The following is a 24,770-nucleotide window of genomic DNA, read 5'->3' as shown; positions in this document are numbered from 1 at the left end:
CAAAAGGCACAATTATGTCAGTTGAACAATACAGCAGTATTTTGACTTAATGCATCACCCAAACTGGGACAGCTGGAAAAGTCATAGAATCATAGAATCAACAAGGTTGGAAAAGACCTCAGGGATCGCCAAGTCCAACCCGTCACCACAGACCTCATGACTAAACCATGGCACCAAGTGCCACGTCCAATCCCCTCTTGAGCAACTCCAGGGATGGTGACTCCTCCACCTCCCTGGGCAGCACATTCCATTGGATAACAACTCTCTCTGTGAAGAGCTTTCTCCTCACCTCAAGCCTAAACTTGTCCTGGCACAGCTTGAGACTGTGTCCTCTTGTTCTGATTGCCTGGGAGAAGAGACCAACCCCCTGTTGGCTACAACCTCCCTTCAGGTGGATGTAGAAAGCTAGAAGGTCTCCCCTGAGCCTCCTCTTCTCTAGGCTAAGCAACCCCAGCTCCCTCAGCCTCTCCTCACAGGGCTGTGTTCAAGGCCTCTCCCCAGCCTCGTTGCCCTTCTCTGGAGACATTCAAGAGTCTCGATGTCCTTCTTAAATTGAGGGGCCCAGAACTGGACACAGGACTCAAGGTGTGCCCTAGCCATTGCTGAGTACAGGGGCACAATGGCTTCCCTGCTCCTGCTGGCCACACTATTTCTGATGCCTGCTAGGATGCCATTGGCCTTCTTGGCCACCTCGGCACACTGCTGGCTCATGTTCAGCCTACTATCAATTAGTACACGAAAAGGGAGAACTACAGGTCTTAGAAATGAAAAGACTCTGCAGCCTTTGCAGCAGTCATCAGTGGCAAAGGGAGGAGGAAAATCTAGAGGAAAAATATATGAAATAGAAGGCTAAATTCTAATTGGCTGTAGCTTTTAGAATATATCCATAATCTGAAGACAACAGATAGATTAAAAACTGAACATCAAACTAATAGTTCAGACAATTTCAAACTGTAATGGTAGTTGTATATGAACACGTCTCTTTGACATTGAGATCTGACTCTGAATCCCTGTTTCTTACATGACTTGTAACGAAGTGTGATGTTTATGTTCTGCTGAATAGAAAGCAAAACTACATACTCTCTACCTTGATGACAACAGATCTTCACCAAAAAGAGCTTTATAAAAATAGTTAAGATGACTGTAACTGCTTATGACACAGCAGACTTTTGATACTGTCATGTTTTCATAGTATTCATAGAGCTATTGTTAAAGAAACCCAGCAATGTTAGACAATCCTTGCTAGAGTAAGTTAGAGTAAGACCAGGCTGGATGAGGCTCTGGCCAGCCTGATCTAGTGTGGGGTGTCCCTGCCCATGGCAGGGGGATTGGAACTAGATGATCCTTGTGGTCCCTTCCAACCCTGACGGATACTATGATATTGTTTGCAAATAATCATCTTTGTAATCATAATTCTATTTCTATTTTTACATTAGCTTTGGATCACTCAAAGACTCTAGTTAGAATTTGTACTCCTTTTTGTGCCTATTCAGATAGGCATTAGAATTGAACAGGACTGTGTGATTTCTCACTTACTTTAGCCAACATCCCAGAGCACACAAGGTCCTGTCCCCATCCCTTCCTCTCCAGCTGTTCTTAAAAGTACATAGGGGAAATAAAAGATGAGTTTCTACACTGAGGAGCCTCACAGAGACATCTACCACAAAGAGTGAGATACACAGGGAAATAAGAATAGAATAGAAGTAACCAGGTTGGAAGAGACCTTTGAGATCGAGTCCAACCTATCACCCAACACCATCTAGTCAACTAAACCATGGCACCAAGCACCCCATCCAGTCTCTTCCTAAACACCTCCAGTGATGGTGACTCCAACACCTCCCTGGCCAGCCCATTCCAATGGCAAACCACTCTTTCTATGAAGAATTTCTTCCTAACATCCAGCCTAAACCTCCCCTGGCACAGCATGAGGCTGTGTCCTCTTGCTCTGAAGGGGTTGTGGAGGAAAAAAAAGAGGCAAGTAACATCAATAAGCTACACAGCTGATTAGTAAGTACAATCTTTGATTGTGCATTGTGTTCCTGTCTGGTTTTAGTTTCTCCGTTACCTCAGCCACCCTTTCCTTTCAGGGCACATATGCTAGGAAATAATCTTTTTGAAAGTGGGGGCAAAGGGGAGGGAGCAGGAAAAAAAAATCTATTAAGACAGGAGTGGAAAATGTGATATTGAATATAAAGGTTTGTCAGCAAGGCAAATAAGTAAAAGCAAAGTAAAATATCTAGCGTGACTGCAGGAAAGAACAGGGGGAAGTGACTCAAAAAAATACGGCTAGCTGAAGGAGGAAAGAGAAAGGAGTTGACAAGTTTTGAGAATGCAGCAATATGATCACAGTATCACCAAGGCTGGAAGAGACCTCAAAGATCATCAAGTCCAACCTGTCACCACAGACCTCATGACTAGACCATGGCACCATGTGCCATGTCCAATCCCCTCTTGAACACCTCCAGGGATGGCGACTCCACCACCTCCCTGGACAGCACATTCCAATGACGAATGACTCTCTCAGTGAAGAACCTTCTCCTCACCTTGAGCCTAAACTTCCCCTGGCACAGCTTGAGACTGTGTCCTCATGTTCTGGTGCTGATTGCTAGAGAGAAGATGGCAAACCAAGGGTGATGCTAGGCGAAGACAAGCACCTAGGTCTCTACTGCAAAATTAAGCAGCAAATGTGACTGTTGAGGAAGATTTGGCTGCCCACAGCACTGCGGTACAATAACCACAATCACAAAAAGGACTGGAATAATGGAGTCAGTTACTCTAAATGTACATCTTTTTAGCTAGCCAATAATCTTGCTTGAGTAAGACTCCAACTAGCTAAACAGATGATTCAGCCAAAAAATTGCGTATACCAAACACACAGAGCATTACTACATGTTTTGTGTAAATATTTGAATATTGTGCAAAACACTATTTACAGCATAATTATTTTCTCTTTTTCATAGAAAGCACAATGCTGAAGAAAGAAAAAATACACAGTAGTGATGTGGAGGTCAGGAAATAATCTCACAGAAAGGGGTCTTGGACCACAAAATTTTTATTTAAACTAGGACTTGACTCCAGCTTCCCACAGCACATATCCTTATCTCACAGCAAAGTAACAGCCAAGCCAACTTATGAGCAACTTTCTTCTGTGCATAAGTGTAGCAAGAGATAAGACTGTACATGATGAACTTTTAACACATATGCCAGTGTTTATCAGCCAAACAGGAAAGTTTATTGTTAGAAGAGAATCAATTTAGATTAACTGGCTTGCAAAGCCAGGCCTCCATGTCAAGCTACCATCAAATACAGGAAGAAAACAATGTGATAACTCACACAATCTGAACAAAGTTATTAATGACTTTTGAATGGAAACATTCAGCCTGCTACATACATCACCTACAGCAATACAACTGCAAATACACAGCAGCCTTCCAGAAGCTAATGCGGTGATCTATGCAACTGCTTGACAATCAGCTACTCAAAATTAAACACTTAACAGCTTGCATACATATATATGCAGAATGTATATTCAAACACTCTCCATTCTTGGAGGCCTTTTCAAATCTCCTAGCAATTCACAAGTTTAAAGAGCTACACACAGACTTATGGTGAGACCAGTGAAAATGAACAACACAGCACCAAAGGGAAAATAGTTTGTTGTTTGTTTTTATGTTTGGGGTTGTTGGGGTTTTTGGGGGGTGGTAGTTAATATTAGTATCAATCCTCAGTTTTACTAAGCAAGAGAATTTGTGCCCAAACAGACCATAGAATCAATAAGGTTGGAAAAGACCTCAGAGATCATCAAGTCCAACCTATCACCGAACACCTCATGACTAACTAAACCATGGCTTCAAGTATCACAGTATCACCACCAAGGTTGGAAGAGACCTCAAAGATCATTGAGTCCAACCTGTCACCACAGACCTCATGACTAGACCATGGCACCAAGTGCCATGTCCAATCTGCTCTTGAACACCTCCAGTGATGGTGACTCCACCTCCCTGGGCAGCACATTCCAATGATGAATGATTCCCTCAATGAAGAACTTTCTCCGCACCTCGAGCCTAAACTTCCCCAGGTGCAGCTTGAGACTGTGTCCTCTTGTTCTGGGGCTGGTTGCCTGGGAGAAGAGACCAACCCCTTCCTGGCTACAACCACCTTTCAGGTACTTGTAGAGAGCAATGAGATCACCCCTGAGCCTTCTCTTCTGCAGGGTAAACAATCCCAGCTTCCTCAGCCTCTCCTCATAGGGCTTGTGCTCAAGGCCTCTCACCCTCGTTGCCCTTCTCTGGACACATTCACGTGTCTTGATGCCTGCCACATCCAATCCCTTTATGAACACCTCCAGGGATAGTGACTCCACCACCTCCCTGGGCAGCACATTCCAATGGCATCCTGGCCTGCATCAAGAACAGTGTGGCCAGCAGGAGCAGGGAGGTCATTCTGCCCCTGTACACTGCACTGGTTAGGCCACACCTCGAGTACTGTGTCCAGTTCTGGGCCCCTCAGTTTAGGAAGGAGGTTGACTTGCTGGAACGAGTCCAGAGAAGAGCAACAAAGTTGGTGAGGGGTTTGGAACACAAGCCCTATGAGGAGAGGCTGAGGGAGCTGGGGCTGCTTAGCCTGGAGAAGAGGAGACTCAGGGGTGACCTTATCACTCTCTACAACTACCTGAAGGGAGGTTGTAGACAGGCTGATGATGGTCTCTTCTCCCAGGCACCCAGTACCAGAACAAGAGGACACAGTCTCAGGCTGCGCCAGGGGAGGTTCAGGTTGGATGTTAGGAAGAAGTTCTATACAGAAAGAGTGATTGCGCTATGGAATGGGCTGCCCGGGGAGGTGGTGGAGTCGCCGTCGTTGAGGGTGTTCAGAAGGAGACTTGATGGGGTGCTTGGTGCCATGGGTTAGCTGTTTGGGTGGGTTGGATTGGTTGATGGTTTGGACACGATGATCTTGAAGGTCTCTTCCAACCTGGTTTGGTTTATTCTAATAAAGTTTATTCTAACTCTTCCTGTGAAGAATTTTCTCCTCACCTCGAGCTCCAGCTGGAGCAATGCTCTCCAAACAAGTCAGCTGGTAGAGCATTTCAGCAATCTTCTGTAAACTGGTTTTAATAATGATTTTCTGCTCAGGTAACTGAATGTCTCTGTGTTACTGCTACCTTACCTAGTACTGCTTTTTGGTTGTTTTTTTTGTCAATTAGCTTGAACTGCCTCCTCTCCTGCTTATACTCCATGCTGTTCAAAAGAAATACAGCAGGAAAAAGGTAGCAAAAAAAAAATCCACACTGAGGCTTCGGATGATATCTAGTAGAAATTTAAACACAAAACTCCAAGGAGAGGAAGCAAACAGATCTCACCGGTTCAGGAAAGCATTTCCAAAGCGGCTGAGCTTGCGGAACGGTTTCTTAGGATCCACAACTAGGGCATTTCCAGGAATGTTTCCTTCTGATTCTCCATACATCACAGCAATGAAAGAATCGGTGGTGGGCTCTGGACCAATCCGCATGCCTGGGAAGTCTTGTTCGAGCAAGTATCTGGAGGTGAAGAACACACAAAGTAACAGAATGAATGACTGCGGACTACAGCGAAAGCAAATAACCTGAAAATTCCAAATTATATACGCAATCTGAACTAGTATAATTGCATGTTTCCTATGTTTCCTGATTTCTGTTACCTAGGGAAAGAGGAAAAACAACAATGGACTGAATTCCAGTCGTTCACAACAATTAGATTTTTAAGGGGATAAAGCAAATTCCTTTACAAAAACATGGTGGAAAATATTCCCTCAGCTGCAGCACAGGAACCATTCAAGAGGATGTTAGCCTCCAGCTTCCAACATTCCTCCAGCCTACACTGTGATAACTGCCACTTCTCAAAATCAGCAGCAGGCAGCTCTGATAAACTTTAAAACATGAGTGCTATCATCCTCATTCACCACAGCAACATCCTGAAAATGTTCACCTCAAGGCTAAGACCAAATTGTTTTCAAGTATGTTGCAATGTGATGATAGGGAGCATTAAAATTCTGCAATCAACTCAAGCCTTGGAGTTCTGCAAAAAAAACCCAACCCTCACAAGAATCACACAATCACCAAGGTTGGAAGAGACCTCAAGGATCATCAAGTCCAACCTGTCACCACAGACCTCATGACTAAACCATGGCACCAAGTGCCATGTCCAATCCCCTCTTGAACACCTCCAGGGATGGTGACTCCACCACCTCCCTGGGCAGCACATTCCAATGGCTAACAACTTTCTCTGGGAAGAACTTTCTCCTCACCTCCAGCCTAAACACCCCCTAGTGCAGCTTGAGACTGTGTCCTCTTGTTCTGGTGCTGGTTGCCTGGGAGAAGAGACCAACCCCCTCCTGGCTACAACCTCCCTTCAGGTAGTTGTAGAGAGCAGTAAGGTCTCCCCTGAGCCTCCTCTTCTCTAGACTAAACAATCCCAGCTCCCTCAGCCTCTCCTCGTGGGGCTTGTGTTTGAGGCCTCTCACCAATAATAACCAAAGACATTTTAACTTTTCACGTAATCAAAGGTGGCTTTAAATGAGAATTCTTCTTCAGGTTCAGGTGATAGACCTACATCCAGTGACAGCACTAGTTAGGTTTCAGCACATCTACATCGACACTGGTCTTTAAATAACATTTTTTCCTCATCCTTAGTCCAGCAGCATTATGCCTGTTCTGCTATCATTTAATAAACCCACATTGATTTGAGGGGACTTTTAAGGCTGCTTGTGCTGAAAAAAACCACACCCTTATATAAAGCATCTGTACTTGCTGAATAATCTGTCTTAAGATTCAGTATCCAAACATTGACAGACTTTATAGATCAGTGCACAGAAGCTGAATTTGTGGAACTAAAGATATGTACACATTTCAAAGGTTTTTCCACTACCCTTAGCCAACTGGCTCCAATTAGCTCAACCTATGATCCGGGAGGCTTAAGGCACAGAACAGTTATTTACATGAGATTTCCTGCAGCTGTCTGTTTCCAAACAAATCAATGGTATAAATAAAAATCCAATGCTATAAACTGTGAGAAAGGAAGAACATAAGAACGATCATGCCAGAACATGCCAGAGGCAATTTGTTCTACTTCTGGAAGAAGCTGTACCAAATGCATGTTAGCAGTGAAATAAACCAAACCTCTCTTTATAAACAAAACAAACCCAACACTCAGACCTCTCTACCCATGCAGGAGTGTACAACACAGAAAATCCCTCATCTTCTGAGGTAGATAATGGAACAAAATGAAGACAAAACTCCATTGGTAGCTCAGCAGTTGAGCCCTTTTGCATGGAAACCCTGGACTGTCAAGTGCTGCACAGATGAAACACATAAGCATTCCTGCCTCTTCATGGAACACCACTGTAGACCAGGACATTCCACAACTGGGATGCAAAGGATAACTCACAGGAGCCACTGCAATTTTCCAGCATTGATTTAGAAAGATGAATTATATTTCCACCTTCTAAAATAAGATTTTTTTGACTTGCCACAATAAAATGTCCTACTTCAAAGTCTCTCAGTTCTTCCTTTCCTTATAGTCTCATTTTAAAATGGAAAGGATCTCTGAGACTCTTAAGTTCTTGATAGAAGTTGTCATTACCAGACTTCTGCTGACAGAGGGAACAATTCATAAGGTAGCAATACACATGATAAGAAGCTCAAGAGCTGCAGTAAAGAACATCATCCTGAATCAAATGCATCTGAGGGAAGTCACAGAATCACAGAAAACTAAATTATGGGATGTGATAATAGGATAGTCACTATATGTCATAAGCTTATGAACCTGCCAGGCACGGATATGGACATTCAGAGCTGACAGTCTTTAAGATAATTTAAAAAGAAAGTAACAAAACCCCCATGGACTGCTCATGAAGTTGCTGCACATGTGACATCTGCAGAATTTACAGAGCTGGCAGTATGGAAGACGTTTCAGGATTTCCAACATTTGTATTTTCAACTCAGAACTGAAACAATGACAAATTAAGATTGGCTGGATCCAGAATAAAAAGTGCTACCGAATTGCAATGATACATCCAAGTTCCTATCACAGATGCAGCTTTAAAATCCAGGCTTTCGTAGAGATAACAATCCAGGAAGGCAAGATCTCCTTCCAAAAACTGAGTCCCACCCAACAGTCACGGTACTGATCCTGGTACAGCTACTTAACAGACACAGGAAACACTCTGCAAGGCAGGTATTTTCCATTAAAACTGGCCTATAGCTTGACATCATGAAACAGTACAGACCTCAAGAAGCTCCAGTTCTTGAGCACTGGCTGTACAAGCTATGCCACACTTTCTCTCAGCATGAAAATACCAGTTTCAGTTATCCACACAAAAGGGATGAGCACTCTTCTGTAAACTGACAAGCTGCAAACGTTTCTGTACAGTATGCTATATTAAGACAGGAAAATACCTGGATTCTTAGCATCCGCAGCTGCATGCCTTTCTCAGGCATTTTCAGCAGACAGGGAGTTCAAAAGGGTTCACAGGAAGAATGCTTAAAAATAGTGCATGTCCCACAGACAGTCTAGATCAAACAACAGACATCCTGTTGACTCTACTCCCTTTGTTTTTACCTGGACTATAACCTTTCTGCTTTGCCAATAAACATTCATCTATGTTCCTTTGCAAGATGTATAGCCAGACTATGGGAAACTGGTTTACAGAGTTCCAGAGATTGCAAAGATTACTCACAGTTTCACATACCGATAATCATCTGAGGTCTAAATGAGGTGAACTGGACAGAGCAGCACCGAGCAGACACACTGTGCAATGGATTGGGAGACAAGCTCAAGTCTCCCTGCATAAAACTGCTCATCTCCATACTTCATACTGCACCAAAACCTCCTCTATTTTTTTTTCCTTCTTTTTCATACAATAAAACTAGTAAATGATTGCTTTAGTGCAAGAATTCTGATCCAAATTACTCAAAACTTTAATGCAGAGCTCATAAAGAAGTTTCAGCTTTCACCTAAAGACATAAAGAAGGACCTTTCCATACAGAAGAAATAGATGCAGCCCATCAAGCACACCCTCCTTGCAGTATGCAGACAATATACAGACAAAAGGGCCCTGTCACGAAGCCCTGCTCTGGCTGAGTTAAGTAGAAGGAAGTTTACCATTTGAATATCTGAGTAATACCTGTGAGCAAAGTAAAGGCACAGCCTGGCAAGCTGAGGAATTTACTTCTGGTTTTCCTCATTTTGATAAGTTCTGTAGAAATGAGTCAGCCAGTTACCCTTCTAAAACAGCAAAGATGTTAACAATTCAAACCTTATGCAAACCTACAAGCATAATTCATTGTTAGAGGGAAAGAAAAAGGTCAGAACTGCAAACTTGCACTGACCAGATCCTACCCCTTTTTCATATGCTTCAGCTCCCTCCTGTCCCTCTTTTCCTGCTCTCCTTCTCTAAAGCAGACAAGGCATATTGAGAGAACTATAGAAGCTGCAAGGCCGAACAGCTCGCATGCAAGATAAGCTTTTGGCTCTCACCCATCCTCCTACTCTGTTAAAAAAAAGTCAGACAAGTATTAACATTTGGGCCTGGATATATTTGTTTCTATTGTGGCCATTGTCAGATACTTGAACAAAACAGTGTCACCACGCTACACCTTATACTGCAAAACTGCATTGTTCCAAGTGCAAAGAGGATAAACAGCATCCAGTGAAACACCAGAAGAGCTGTTAGGAACCTGGAAGTGTTTGTTTGCATATCTCAACCCCTGGGGACATTCAGTCATTGCTAGATGAGTATTTTCCACGAAGACTGGGTGGAAGGAACTGGGTGGACATGGATGTGTCAGAGGTATGAAAATGTGAAGTTCTCACGATAATATCTAAATCAAAGTCAATCCCAAATGAATATTTGCCAGCTAAACTGAATTGTTATGTTCACACATAAGCCTAATAGTAAACACTTATCTAGCATGCCCTTCTCAGTAGGAAATGGAAAAACGTGGAACAAAAAGCACGTTTAATTAAGATTTACAGCAACATTTGCTCATTAAAAAGCTAGCAAGAAAAAACCCTATAGTCCAACTTCATTTTAAGAAAAAATATCTATAATAAGACCAGAGTTGTAACAATCCTGAGAGATGTGACTTTTTTTTTCCCCAAGGGAAATTCAGTCTAGCAGAAGGGAAATTCATTTGTTGGTGACCTGGAGGCTGTATTTGCCTAAGTGCCCTAAGTCTTGCCTTCAGCATACAAGTACTTCTCTTTTTAGGTTCTTCTTTTTCTTCCCTAAATCGGATTTTGAGTAACAGTCACTGTGACACTACTAAGTTGCTGCCCATCCTGAATGGCATATTTTCCCATGCTAATTTATCCAATTATTGTATGTTTTATAGTGAGCCCTGATTTAATAGGTGAGATCAGACTGTGGTCCTTTAGAAGCAGGAACAGCTGTTCGATCACTGATTTGGGCTCAGCAGGCAATTGCTGTCAAATCCAATACCTAATAAGGAATTAAAGCACTCTACATAAAATGGGGACAGGAAAAAAGTGCTAAGTGGGTGAAGAGATGGGCACCTCCCAGTAGAAGTCACCTCCTCCACTGAGCCAGAAAACTTTGTCAGCTTTGTGCAGTGACCAATGCTGGAAAAAGCTTGAAAGAACTGCAATGAATGATACTTTTCTCATTCAGACTCTACATCAGCAGCCACCAACCCTATTGCTCAGTATGTTATGGTTAAAGTGGGAATGAGTTAGTCACAAAGCAACAACACCAAAAATACATCTAAGGCACTGCAAGGAACATAGACATTTCAAGGCACAATATTGACTTGCACTCGAGTCAAATGTGGGTAACTGTAAAGGACAGAGAAGTTGAATGCTGGTGAATTAGGAATCCCTTCTCTCATCCAAGGCCAACTCGGTGCCCGGCGTGGGGAGGGGGCAGGGGGGCAGGCTTCCTATGAATCATAACTGACACTGCAATTCAGCTGACAGGCAGAACAGGTTCTGGTATGTATTTGGGACCATTCTGTCTCTATTAGCCATGCTCTCACCATCCCAAATCCATAAGCCAAGCAATAACAATTATCTGGAAACCCATACTGGCTGACACAGCAGCTGTCATTTTCAAGGAGAAAAATCAATCACCATGGCTAAAGAAACGTCTGGAAAACCCAAATCACCCTCCCCACAAGCACATGACTACCTTTGAAGATCTTGAAACTAAGTTTCTCTTCTTTTAATTATAGCCATATTTTTTAAATACTCCTTTGAGCAAAAAACACTCTAAGTACTTACAGGAATTCAGTAATAACCAGTACAGAACCAAGTGTAACTTCAAGCTTCCAATTAGCTAGTTGTAAAACCAGAAAAGGAACATGATTAGCTCTGTAAACATCTGAAAAAGCGATCAGGTGAATGAAGGCAAACATTGCTCTTCAGTAGAGAGGGGAGGGAGATCTGCACACTAAAAAGTGTTAGGGCAAGGCTGTCTGCAACCTTCGGAACCGAGGGAGAAACATTTGTAACATTTACAGAAGGGTTATTAACTAACTTCAGACATAATAAGTAGGTCAAAATTTGATCCAAGTGACCGGCGTCTTTTGCAGAGTTTGGTATAACCTTAGGGTGATTCATAAACTGGCATTACACGCTCAAATACATGCAAGATATTCGCAAGCTCCTGACACTCGAGGCACACTCCAGCTTCCTGAAATTACTAACAAAAACTTCGCAATAAGGAAGGCAGGGAAGTTTAGAAAATACTACAACAGCAGCAGCATTGTCAAGATGCCTTATCAGTAACTTTGGTGGTGCAATACAATTGACAAAAGGAGTTGTGGTTATAAAAAGGACCACACGGGTTTTGTCCCAAACCGTTTTCGAGTTTCTCTCGCATCTTCACAGCCAAACCATAAAAGAAATGGGAAGGAATGGGGAGGAGATAAGGCTAAGTGGTCTGTGACGGACACTGCCGTCATTCTGTTTTAAAGCGAATAATCTAAAGATTTTTAAAAGAGAAAGAGGAAGCAGAGGAGGTTACACTTTCTCAGCAGAACATGAAATCGACCACGCTTACACAGGAAGCTGGCAGGAGGCTTACAGACCATGTAATAGCCCCGGGAGCTGCACCCATCCTCGGCACGGCATGGGAAGCTCTCGGACAAGCCCGGCTCCTCGGGAGGAGCACGGGCTGTGTCTCCACTGCCCTAGACTGCCGGCGGCTGCCAGCAGCCAGCCCTGCCGCGGAGCCGTTTGCCTCCTTTCCCCGGGACGGGCGCTCAGCACGCCGCAGAGGGCGGCCCGGCGGGGCGGCCGATGCCCGGCACGGGAGAGCTCGCTGCAGGGTGAACTGTCAGCGCGTAGGAGGCGTTTCTGGAGCAGCAGAACCGCCCTGGGCAGTGCCTGAGCCAGGATTATCGAGCGGGAGGCGGGGGCGATCCCCATGCGGGCCCGGGCACGGCGGCGGCCTCGAGGGAAAGGACCCGAGCAACGCCGGGGGTGGCCTTACCGGATGAAGGTGGTCTTGCCGGTGCTGTACTGCCCCACCAGGAGCACCATAGGCTTGTTCTCGAAGTCGGCCTCCTCCAGGGCGGGCGAGTGGAAGTCATGGAAACGGTAGTGCTCTTCCAGCGGCAGCAACTTGCGGAGGTAGAGGTCCCGTAGAGCCCCGGTGACCGTTTGCACCACATCGCTGCCGCCGGCGCGCTCCCGTCCGCCGCCCTGCTTCCCCAGCCAGGTGAACATCCCGCCGCCGCCAGCGCCCCGCTGCACTACTGCTGCTGCTGCTGCCTGCCGCTGCCGCCAGCGCCTCCCCGCACACGCAGCCGCCGGCGGGGCGGGAGGGCGGTCACGGCCCAGGTCCAGGCCCGGCCCCGGCGCGGGGGCGGTGCCAGCAGCAGCGCTGTCTGCGCCCTTGTCCCTGCCTTGCCTACCTCTGGCGCTGGGTGGGCTTGGGGTTGGTTTTGTTGGGTTTTTTACATTGAGGAGGCCGTCGTTATTTTTTTGGAACCAGAATCAGAGGCGTTTGGGCCACATCTCCGGCCCTGGAGGTGATTTGTACCTGCTGCTTTTCCGCGCTAAAATGTCATCCCCTTGCCATGAAATGCGGAAAGCCTGTGACAGCTCCGGCCCGGACACAGAATCGCCCAAATGCTTCTCGTGTTTTTCTGATGATGGTTGTTGAGTTGGATGCCAAGGAAGTGTGTGACTAAGCGCTGTGGGAGTTAGCCACGGCATTAGGCAACTATTTTAAACACAGTAAAAATTCCAAATGTACCGTTTAAATTTTGGGCTGGGGTGTGTGTGGCAGATAAGGGCATTACTTTTAACCTTAGCTCTTGCCGTCCTGTTAAGCTACACGGAGGGATCACATTCCCTATTGATTTTACAAGACGTTTAAACAGAATACAATCCCACAGTCAATAAACCATAGGAGAAATCAGTAAAATTGATATACCTTTTCTCTGACATCGTTTTGCCTGTGCTTAGAAAATGAAATCTTGGACTTCCCGCTGAAAACAAAAGGAGGAGGGAGATTTTTTAGCTGAATCTGTGTGTCAGCATTACGTTAGAAATGTATCTTACGGCCCTGGCTCCCTTGCAACATCCTTACTATTCAAATCCCTTTTTGCTGGTCCAGCACATCTACTGATTCACGGGTTTTGCTATGTACCTTTCTTCCTCCTAGTTTCCTTTGTGAATATTACCTTTTCTCAATACACTTCACTTCTAAATCATAGATCATAGAATCAATAAGGTTGGAAAAGCCCTCAAAGATCATCAAGTCCAACCTGTCACCACAGACCTCATGACTACTAAACTATAGCACCAAGTGCCACGTCCAGTTCCCTCCTGAACACCTTCTGGGATGGTGACTCCATCACCTCCCTGGGCAGCACATTCCAATGGCTAACAACTCTCTCTGTGAAGAACTTTCTCCTAACATCCAGCCTAAACCTCCCTTGGTGCAGTTTGAGACTGTGTCCTCTTGTTCTGGTGCTGGTTGCTTGCGAGAAGAGTCCAACCCCCTCCTGGCTACAACTTCCCTTCAGGTAGTTGTAGAGAGCAAGAAGGTCTCCTCCGAGCCTCCTCTTCTCCAGGCTAAACAACCCCAGCTCCCTCAGCCTCTCCTCACAGGGCTTGTGCTCGAGGCCTCTCACCAGCCTTGTTGCTCTTCTCTGGACACAGCAGGTTTGGATGTGCCCTTTCCACCTCCCTCCTCCCCATACTGTTCCTCAAAGAACAGTTGTTAGGCTTTAACCACTATCAGTCCAGAGCATTTGACCACTCTGTCTTTTCTTGGTTCCTTGCTTCACATTTTATTTAGGGCTGTGCATGTGTTTTGCAACTCTTTTGTTGCACTTTCCATGCTGAGTCTAAAGATTTTTTACCATTTCATGTAGGGGCTTGCTGACTGGTTTCCTTTTTTTTTCCCTTTTTTTTTTTTTTTAATACCCTTTTTATAGTTTGGTTTTGTATCCCTCTCCTTTTCACTGCAAGTTAATCCTTATGTAATTAACTTATCCTTGCAGTTACTTATATATTCCTGTCTTCAGTAATTTCATTTAAGTGAGTCTTGAATCATCACATCTTTAGATCTGACTGCTCCTGATCATCTATTACCTTTAGATCTGACTGCTCCTGATCATCTATTACCTGCAGAAATGTCTGAGCTGTGGAAAACCTAAGTACTGCAGTCTGGGGTGAGACTGCTTTCCAATTTGTCTTTGGTTCAACCAATATTTAATGACTAGAGAGCATCACAGAAAGAGGGCAGATAAGTATTGTCTCAGACTGTCCTCCCAGCCACTGGGAATTGATGATTCAGTGCAGGACTGAGCCAGCTGCAGAACCTTTGTATTTTTCAGTCCTTAAAAATGTTCCACTGAATGCATCACTCAGTTCTTGTGAACACACACACACACATTTATCAGCAACAACGTCCAGGGGCAAACTGAATGCTATGTGCAGAACTACCCTGCTCTGTTATCTTTGAACCTGCTGCTTGCTTGTTTTGACTGATAGCCTTCAGGTCCTAGAAAAGGTGCACATTCGCTCCCCATTCATCTCCCACAGGGTGTTCCAGAGTTCATAGATCTCTCTCTTCTCTGTCTTTCACTCCTGCTGTCATTTGTCTAGGTTGCAGATTCCTTATCTATGTTCCACATATGGGGATGGTGTTCCACCTCTTTGATCAGCCCTGACATTTTCCTCTGTAGGCTTGTTGAACGTAGAGAACTCAGAGATTCGGCATAATTATTTCATGTAAGCTTTTTGAAATGGGGTAAAGTGTTCATTGTTCTCTGTGACCCCTTCGTGGCTGCTGGAAAGCTGCAGGAAGGGCAGGGAAGCATTTGCCCTCACACACCTCTTTCTGCTTGTCTTCAGACTTCCTGCCTAGATGCTTCCTGCTGTCAGTGTGATAATTTTTGTCCTTCAGACAATAAAGCTCTAACTGTATATGTGAATCAGGGAGTGCTTCCAAATTCCCAGGTCTGGCTGTGCCCTCTGGCTACGTACTGTCCCATATTACAATGAGATTCAGCATGCATCAGCATGACTGTCATCTTTGCTCTCTTGTTTCCATGGGAAGTAAACCCTGGCCTTATAGCACATGCAGGAGCTGTGTGAGCTCTTGTAGTGTGCACCACAGGTAAACATACACTGACCTAAGTGGTAAACAGGAGGATTACAGTGCTGTGCACCACCTTGGAGGAGACCCTCAACATTGAGGGCAGAGGTTTGTGTAAGTCTTCCATTTAAGGCCCACAATAATAGGATCTCTTGACTAAAGATACTACAGCAGAACAGAGGAGCAAGGGAGCTTGTGGGAAACATGGGCTTGTAGATACATCTAATAAATAAAGCACTAGCATTGAATAAAAGCTTATTTAGAAAAAGGATAAATGGAGACTTGGGATTCCATTTGTTGAAACCCCAGAGTGCTTACTTGAAAGGAGCCATGCTAATGGGCAGAGTCCAAGGGCATAAGATTTAATACATCTAAGTGCCGGGTTCTACACATTGGCCAAAACACCCCCATGCAGTGCTACAGGCTGGGGGCAGAGTGGCTGGAGAGCAGCCAGGCAGAAAGGGACCTGGGGGTACTGGTTGATAGTAGGCTGAACACAAGCCAGCAGTGTGCCCAGGTAGCCAAGAAGGCCAATGGCATCCTGGCCTGGATCAGGAATAGTGTGGCCAGCAAGGGCAGGGAAGTCATTCTGCCCCTGTACTCAGCACTGGTTAGGCCACACCTTGAGTACTGCATCCAGTTCTGGGCCCCTCAGTTTAGGAAAGATGTTGAGTTGCTTTCATGTGTCCAGAGAAGGGCAATAAGGCTGGTGAGGGGTTTGGAGCACAAGCCCTATGAAGAGAGGCTGAGGGAGCTGGGATTGCTCAGCCTGGAGAAGAGGAGACTCAGGGGAGACCTTCTTGCTGTCTACAGCTACCTTAAGGGAGGCTGTAGCCAGATGGGGGTTGGTCTCTTCTCCCAGGCTGCCAGCACCAGAACAAAAGGATACAGTCTCAAGCTGTGCCACGGGAGGTTTAGGCTGGATGTTAGGAAGAAATTCTTCCCAGAAAGTGAGATTGCCCATTGGAATGTGCTGCCCCATGGAGGTGGTGGAGTCACCATCACTGGAGGTGTTTAGGAAGAGACTGGATGGGGCGCTTGGTGCCATGGTTTATTTGATTAGATGGTGTTGGATGATAGGTTGGACTCGATGATCTTGAAGGTCTTTTCCAACCTGGTTAATTGCATTGTACTGTATTCTATTCTATTGTGCTCTATTCTATTCTAATGTGATGACCAAAGCATCAGAGAGTTGGAAGTTAGTGTTCAGCTGCAATACCCAACAATTTTAAAACAGCAGTTGGGTGGGTGATATTAGGTATAAAGGTTTAGATCTCCCTTGTCTCTGTTTCCTGCATCTCTTCAGATGTAATAGCCTGAAAAATTTTAAAGCTGTTAATCTTTGGTATGTATCAATAACATTTAAATTCAGCTTAATGAAATAAATCAGTATGAGTCAGTTCTCGTAGAGGCTGGTCTTAAATATAATCCTAAAGTCAAGGAGTCTCACTTCACTTCTAGATCTGGAGTGGGCATAATTTCTCCTTCAACAACTTTTTCAGCAGCTGTGAAATAAGTCTGCATATTATCTTTGTCTTGCTAGTAGAGGAAACAGCACCTAAAAGAAATGGCTTACCATGTATTTGCTGTGAAAAAAATGTTTATTTGCTGTAACTCTGACTCCAAAAGAAAAAAAAAATGATGTTTAACATTTATTTACACTCACATAATTACTCTGTAGTTCACAAATGAGCTTCTTGGGTTTGCCTTGGAGACAATGGATTTTGTTCTCTGCTGCATTTTTTTGGACTGGCAATCCTCTCTTTTTATAGCGCAAGTAGAGCACAAACACGGTCAGTGTAAACTTCCTCACACTTCCTTGCCTGTGTTCTTGGCCCGAAAGGTCGCTTCTGCAAACACTGGGAGAGCAGAGCCTCACTGAGCCATGCTCCTGAGGCTGTCAACAAGGGAAGCACATTAATTCATTAAGGAAGAGCTCTGGGGTTTTTTTGTGCTTATTCCCTTCACTGACAGACAGCCTCTCACATTTTTGATGACAAACAAAGTGCTATTATTAGCATTTTTTGGCTTTTCTTCACTTCCTAATCTCATTCCTTTTTGTTTTTTTTTTCTTCATTAGCAGGACTCATAGATGCTTTATTTCATATTCCCTAGTGCTGGGCAGTCAGCCAAATGCTGGGTTCCCGCTCTATCAGGCTCACACGTGCTGTCCCCTTCAGGTGTTTCTTGCAGTGGTTGCTCTGTCTTTTGCTGCTTTTTCCGCTCCACAGCAGTACGCAAGGCCTGAAGAATCAAATCTTTGTTGTTCTGGACGTTGTAGTAACTTAGGTTCACCAGTTTGTCAAAATTCTCCTTTGAATAACTCAGATTGTTTATGTAATATGGACCGCAGGTATTGGCAACGTCAACATCGCCTTCTGCCATCTCTGAGGGACTACGTTTCACACCTAAGTGACAAACAATGACTTAGTTAATTAGCAAAAAGGGATTAGGGTCTGGGTGTTTCTCAGGTATGGACACACAGTGGATCACAACCCAGAATTTACCCTGCATGGGTATTTTAATGCTGGGATATTTGGTTAGCAGCAAGGAGCAGAGAACCTGGCGGTGATGAGGCAGGTAGGGGTTGTCCTGCATACTCTTAGAAAGGTCAAAACAAGTAGAGTAGCTCCTGTTTTCAGCACAGGAGGGTGGGAATCCCTGCCTCCTCCTCCTCTGCATATGGAGTAAGTTCTCAGTATGATCCCCAAGTCCCCCTCAGAGCTAACACTTTCCTAGCCCTAGCCTCTGCCTTGTTGCTGCCTCCCAGGCATTGCAGCACCTTTTGCTTCTAGCCAGGGGAATGGCAACCACTCTTTCTCTCTTTCCTTCTCCCAGTGCAAGCAACAGCAGCAAGGACCTCGTGAGAATGTGGTTTCTTTCTGTGCAACGGTTCTGAAAATGCTGCCATTGCCATTTTCTGTGCCTTCCAGCTTTGATGCTATTGTCATGTTATTTCCCTCACTAGTATCCTTTCATGACACCTGAAAAATCCATCTGTTTCAGGGATTCAAGCTTTCCAAAAACACTTCCTTGAGCTACTTACTACTGTTAAAAAAAAAAAAAAAGGACAGGCTTTATGTAACCTCAACAGTTAGACTGAACCTGATATTCTCTGAATCACTAAGATTTCGTGGGAAAACTGAAATATCTTTTCATGCCCATTCCATCACCCCTGGTAATCAACATATACATCACAGATCCCGGCAAAATAATTAGGCAGATAGTCCCACAAGTGTCATCTCTGGAAATATTAGGTCCATTATATCTTATAATGGAAGACAAGTCAATAAACTTAGGAGTTTTAGTTCACTTGTCAGTAGAAACTAGATCCAAAACTAATGCAGAACTTTGGCTGCAGGCTATCACAAAGCAAATATTCACAAAGACCTCGCAGTGGATTGTTGGTACAGCACAACAAGAATACCCAAGGCTGGCCCTGGAAATCACAAATGTCAACAAATTCATAGATGCAGAAGATGTAGATGCACCTAGCTTGTTTTTCTAAGGCTTTCATAAATCATCATAAATATCTGATCTTAGCTTGCACCTTGCATTCTGCTCAGGACTGACACCAGGAGTGATTTGGATTTAGCTGCTGACTTGGTGGCAGTACACCTGTGCACTAAACTCAGTAGATGCCACACACATCCTCTGAGCTGAGGGTCTGTTTAAGTGATATACTCTATGCACAGGAGGCAAACCTGTCCTGCCTGAACTCACCAAAAATGAGAACTCTGCCAGTGCTCAGCTTAAGAAGCTCACTTGGTCATGTTAGTTTTAGCTTGACTCTGCACTGATGGGACACAGCATATGGGCAGGCTGAACTTCTATCTTCCTACTAGTGTGTAGAATAAATATTTTCTTGGAAGGAGAAAGATCATTTAATTTGGTTAGATTCTGCAGATTCCTGTAGTACATGCCTTTGACTGCTAAAGGACAACTGAGAGTCCCATCCCTGGACCAAAGACCTGAAATTGTGGAGAGCCATGGCTGCACACTAGCCTGTACACCCAGCATGAGGGCTCACACATCTTTTTTCCTTCTCCATCATTGCTACAGACCCTTTGGTTTTCTAACAGCTGGAGTGAAGGAAAGGTCTAATCAAAGGGTTCTGATTTTCCTGGAGGTGTCTCTCCAAGTCTGATAGATGTACTAGTCCAGTTTTGCAGAGTTGTAAAGCACCTTGTGCTCAAGTGAAGCAGTATGATCATCTTACACAAAGGATTTTCCCTTTCTACTCCAATTGTGGAATATCCTAACCAATGCAGGACTACCCAGTTGAATGTTTCAATTTTACTTGTTATGTGCTCAAGCTCTTACCTGCCTTTGCTAAGCAAGTTGATGGATGAGCTGGCTATGCAAAATCTGCCCATTCCTCTACTTGAACTAATACTTCAGATGCTGTACAACTTAGATCTGGGCTAGAGCACCATACTGAAGAGCTATAAGTTAAGATGATCTCTGCCTGTCATTACCAAAGGGCAGACACCCATCCATAATCTCCAGAGCTTTCTGCAGCATCTGTCCTGTCACTGTGGAGGTCAGCTCTCAGCTGTGAGGTAGCAGCTCTCCCAAAAATGAGCTGAGCCTATTCACACCTTTTTTTTTTTAGATATCCTGATAATTTATGTTGACATGTAGCATCTGCACATCATCTGATGTTCACCTGGAATTAGATAGCTGAGTAAGGAATAACATCCCTGGGTTCTGGAAGTTATTGAAGGTGGCTAACCTCCCACCAGTACAGAACTTGTTCTAAATCCGTGATCCAGTTCTTTCTCCTTTCTCTAGCTCATTCTATAAAGGGCAGGCACAAACCCCAACCTTTCAGCTACTTGATCTGTGTTGAGCTGGTGTAGAAAAGTGTGTGCATCTGCATAAATACACTTAGACTACTTGAATCTTGTTCAAAACCCTGGTCACACATCTCAAGTGTGCAACAAACTCAATTTGGTCTGTCTACAAAGCAGTGTCTATTGCATGGTATTTTCATGTCCTTTTATTTTCCTAAAAAAAACAAACAACAAAACAAAATAAAAGGCAACAACAGAAAAATAATACAGTTGGGAGAGTAGTTTCTGCATTTCTTCTGTTACTAAAGTTAATGTATGAGCCTAGAACTTTTGGGTTTCAGTGCACTGAGGGACTTCAAAGTGGTTGAAAAATAAATGTTCTGACGTCATGAGTTAGTAATTTTTTTCATCTGGAGAAAGAGTGACTGAGGCTTGAGCCACCAGAAGCAGTATGGCATTGTGGGAGACAGTACCAGGACTTAGAATTCATCTGTTTTGAAGTGACCAAGCTGCCAGATGCATAAACATGAGCCAGCAGTGTGCCCAGGTGGCCAAGAAGGCCAATGGCATCCTGACCTGCATCAAGAATAGTGTGGCCAGCAGGAGCCGGGAAGTCATTGTGCCCCTGGACTCTGCACTGGTTAGGCCAAACCTTGAGTCCTGTGTCTGGTTCTGGGCCCCTCAGTTTAAGAAGGACATTGAGACACTTGAATGTGTCCAGAGAAAGGCAACAAGGCTGGGGAGAAGCCTTGAGCACAGCCCTATGAGGAGAGGCTGAGGGAGTTGGGATTGTTTAACCTGGAGAAGAAGAGGCTCAGGGGAGACCTCATTGCTCTCTACAACTACCTGAAAGGTGGTTGTAGCCAGGAGGGATTTGGTATCTTCTCACAAGCAACCAGCACCAGAACAAGAGGACATAGTCTCAAGCTGTGCCAGGGGAAGTTTAGGCTCAAGGTGAGGAGAAAGTTCTTCACAGAAAGAGTTATTGGCCACTGGAAAAGGCTGCCTAGGGAGGTGGTGGAGTAACCATCCCTGGAGGTGCTCAAGAGGGGATTGGACGTGGCACTTGGTGCCATGGTCTAGTCATGATGTCTGTGGTGACAGGTTGGATTTGATGACCTTTGAGGTCTCTTCCAACCTTAGTGATACTGTGATACTGTGACCGGCAAAGCTGCTCTTGCAACTCTTTCTCAATTTCAAAGTAGGACTCACTGAAGTGACCAGAAACTGTCAGTGTTACACTTCCATCACTTTGCTACTTCACACTTTTGTTTACAGTGTTATCTCTCTTACTGTAAGCCTGGAAATAATTTTAAACAATGAAATCTTTAGCTTCCCCAGAGGGTTCTCTAACAGGAAAGGATGACAAGTCTGAGAGGAAATAACCCTGCCACTTGCGATAAACAGAATGCACTTTTCATCCAGAAACTCTGCAGCCTAATAAACTTACCAGGTGCTTTGTACTCCCTGAAGGTGTCATTTACTAGAGGGAAAAATACCACAATAGGTGTTTCTGGGCTCTCCTTGTCACCCACAACGTAACATTCCTTCAGATGTGGGGTTTCCTGGTCATCTGGCACCTTTGTAGGGAAAGGAATTCCCTGTTTTGCAAAGTATTTAGAGGCTTCTTTCAGGGGCTGGTTGCCACAATAAGAAAACAAAACAATAGAAAACGTCACCAAATATGGGAAGCACTTTGAATTTTACCAAACCCTCATTTCACTGGGTATTGTTACAGGGTAAAGGCCAAGTTCTTACAGGACCCAGCTTAGGTGTAGACTATATATGGAGCCAAGATCTGGAGAGTCAGGGTTAAGTGGGATGGATCTGGGTCCATATGCCTGTCTCTGAAAATACACATGCTACATTTGGATATTAAAAATGCTGCCTTCAGACAGCTTTTTATGCCTCAGGAATTTAAAGTTCCTAAATACAAACTGGTTTTGCATTTATTTGCATGTCTAGTCTTCTGCATCAGATCTTCCTATTGATGCAGGTTATTGTCCTGAATGTACAATTCTCCATGCATACAAATATGTATTATTGCATTGAGAAGTCTCAGACAGTTTTAAAATGCACTTATTTCATTCATTCTACATCTGACTGCCTTCAAATCATCTGCCTTCAAACACATTTACGCATAAAAAAGGGCAGATTCAGTTTACTATATGATAATACTGAGAATACTAGTACTGATCAATAAAGATATGTGACCCTGGTAAACTTCTAGCTTATTTACACTTCTCAGATGCTGGGAGTAAATGTTTCTGTAGTAGAGGATCAATCGTTCTTGGAACTCAGTGTTAGAGTGGAGGAGTCAGTAAAGAAGAATGTACAAGGCTTACCCCTGTCTGGGAACCTGAACTGTAGTTGAAATGCAAAATGACATCCACCTTCCTTTCTGGCCTCATAAGTGGTGGGTAACTGGTAGCAAAGACAAATGCTGTATCAATCAGGATGAGGTAGTCTGTTGCTGTTGTCAGCTGGTTTGGCTGAGAGTCAAGCTCACAGTCTAGAAAAGAAGCATTTTTTATTCAGAGGAGGTGCTCAAAGTAAGAGAGGTGCTGAGAGAGTCAGCTTTTAACAAAAGAATAAACCCCAGCTTTTCTTGGATCTTAGCCCTACCTATACAGCTAATAGCAACAGTTCAGTCATTTCTCAGTTCCTCATCTGGCTTCCTCTTTTCACTATTTATTCTGCAATTTCTTTGGCTTTCCTCTAATTAAGAAGGATTAATTTGAGGCTTGGGGGAATAGAGTTAATGCCATCTCCTGGTTTTGTGTGTGACTGATTAAGTAATTTTATTTGGAGTGGTTTTGATGTGGGGTGTTTTGATGTTTGGTTTTTTGTTTCATTTTGGTTTGGGTTTGGGGTTTTTTGGTTTGGTTTTGTTTCCTTTTTCTTCTCATGTGGAAATTATTAAAACAGTACCTCACTGTCTCAAAACTCTGAAGGCCAAAGATGCCTTCCACATTAAAGAACAGGCACACAGGTACTAAGGGACACAGAGGGTCTGGCACCAGCCTGAGCACACATTTCCAAACTGGATAACAGGGAATACATTTACAAAGGTTACAACTTACAAGTAAACAGGCCAAGGCATAACACCAAATTTCAGAGTAAAGTGGGACTCCATCCCAGGCTTGCAAAACAAACAGCGCACAGGTATTGAGGTGCACGTTTGAAAAACACCCACGACCAAGCTGGCTGCACATGACAGTGAGGAATGTGAGTGGAACTATACAGAAATTGGTGTTCTCTGAAGCCAGGATTTGACAGGTTACAGAATCAGAATCACAGAATCACCAAGGTTGGAAGAGACCTCAAAGATCATCAAGTCCAACCTGTCACCCAACACCTCATGATTTACTAAACCATGGCGCCAAGTGCTACATCCAATCCCATCTTGAACACCTCCAGGGATGGTGACTCCACCACCTCCCTGGGCAGCACATTCCAATGGCTAACATCTCTCTCTGTGAAGAACTTTCTCCTCACCTTGAGCCTAAACCTCCCCTGGTGCAGCTTGAGACCATGTTCTCTTGTTCTGGTGCTGGTTGCATGAAACAAGTTTCCCTCCCACATCCTTTGGGGGCTGACTAGGCAAGAGAGAGCATACGATGGCACCAGTACTAGACCAGAAGTGTGCAGGCAGGCTGGCTGGCACACCCACAGGCATACATTGGTTGACTAATCTGTATCTTTTCATCTATCACTCACGAGGTTTCATTAAATTATTAAGAACTTCTTTTGAAAGCCCCTCCTGCTACCTAATTTTAACCTTCAGCTTCAGTGACAAACAGTTTCAAATCTGCCCCTGTACTCAGCACTGGTCAGGCCACACCTTGAGTCCTGTGTCCAGTTCTGGGCCCCTCAGTTTAGGAAAGATGTTGAGATGCTGGAAAGTGTCCAGAGAAGGGCAACAAAGGTGGGGAGGGGTTTGGAGCACAAGCCCTATGAGGAGAGGCTGAGGGAGCTGGGGTTGCTTAGCCTGGAGAAGAGGAGGCTCAGGGGTGACCTTATTGCTGTCTACAACTACCTGAAGGGAGGTTGTAGCCAGGTGGGGGTTGGTCTCTTCTCCCAGGCAAGCAGCACCAGAACAAGAGGACACAGTCTTAAGCTGTGCCAGGGGAGGTTTAGGCTGGATGATGGAAGAAGTTCTTCATAGAGAGAGTGATTTGCCATTGGAATGGGCTGCCCAGGGAGGTGGTGGAGTCACCATCACTGGAGGTGTTTAAGAAGAGACTGAATGGGGCACTTACTGCCATGGTTTAGTTGGTTAGATGGTGTTGGGTGATAGCTTGGACTCGATGATCTCTGAGGTCTTTTCCAACCTGGATAATTCCATTCCATTCCATTCCATTC

At 44.4% G+C, this 24,770-nt stretch overlaps 2 protein-coding genes across 2 annotated transcripts in view; both read right to left on the bottom strand.

Annotated features, from left to right (window-relative positions):
* EHD4 (EH domain containing 4) overlaps positions 1–12,777 on the bottom strand; it is a 37,034-nt gene extending 24,257 nt beyond the window's left edge. The window contains exons 1-2 of the mRNA XM_068161388.1: positions 12,487–12,777; positions 5,360–5,536 (exon numbers count right to left, since the gene is read on the bottom strand). Coding sequence (XP_068017489.1) covers positions 5,360–5,536; positions 12,487–12,722 — 413 coding nt within the window. The 5' untranslated portion in view covers positions 12,723–12,777. The remainder of the gene's footprint in view (positions 1–5,359; positions 5,537–12,486) is intronic.
* Positions 12,778–17,191: 4,414 nt separating this feature from the next.
* The window catches only part of LOC137452741 (cytosolic phospholipase A2 epsilon-like), a 49,606-nt gene continuing 42,027 nt past the window's right edge, over positions 17,192–24,770 (bottom strand). Inside the window, exons 19-21 of the mRNA XM_068161392.1 lie at positions 22,751–22,917; positions 21,856–22,042; positions 17,192–18,017 (exon numbers count right to left, since the gene is read on the bottom strand). Of these exons, the coding sequence (XP_068017493.1) occupies positions 17,707–18,017; positions 21,856–22,042; positions 22,751–22,917 (665 nt within the window). The 3' untranslated portion in view covers positions 17,192–17,706. The remainder of the gene's footprint in view (positions 18,018–21,855; positions 22,043–22,750; positions 22,918–24,770) is intronic.

Source organism: Melanerpes formicivorus, unplaced genomic scaffold (genome assembly GCF_026170545.1).
Source record: "Melanerpes formicivorus ecotype bairdi unplaced genomic scaffold, bMelFor1.0.p_v2 SCAF_58, whole genome shotgun sequence".
In the NCBI taxonomy this organism is placed as follows: Eukaryota; Metazoa; Chordata; class Aves; order Piciformes; family Picidae; genus Melanerpes; species Melanerpes formicivorus.
This window is presented reverse-complemented; position numbering and strand designations above follow the sequence as displayed.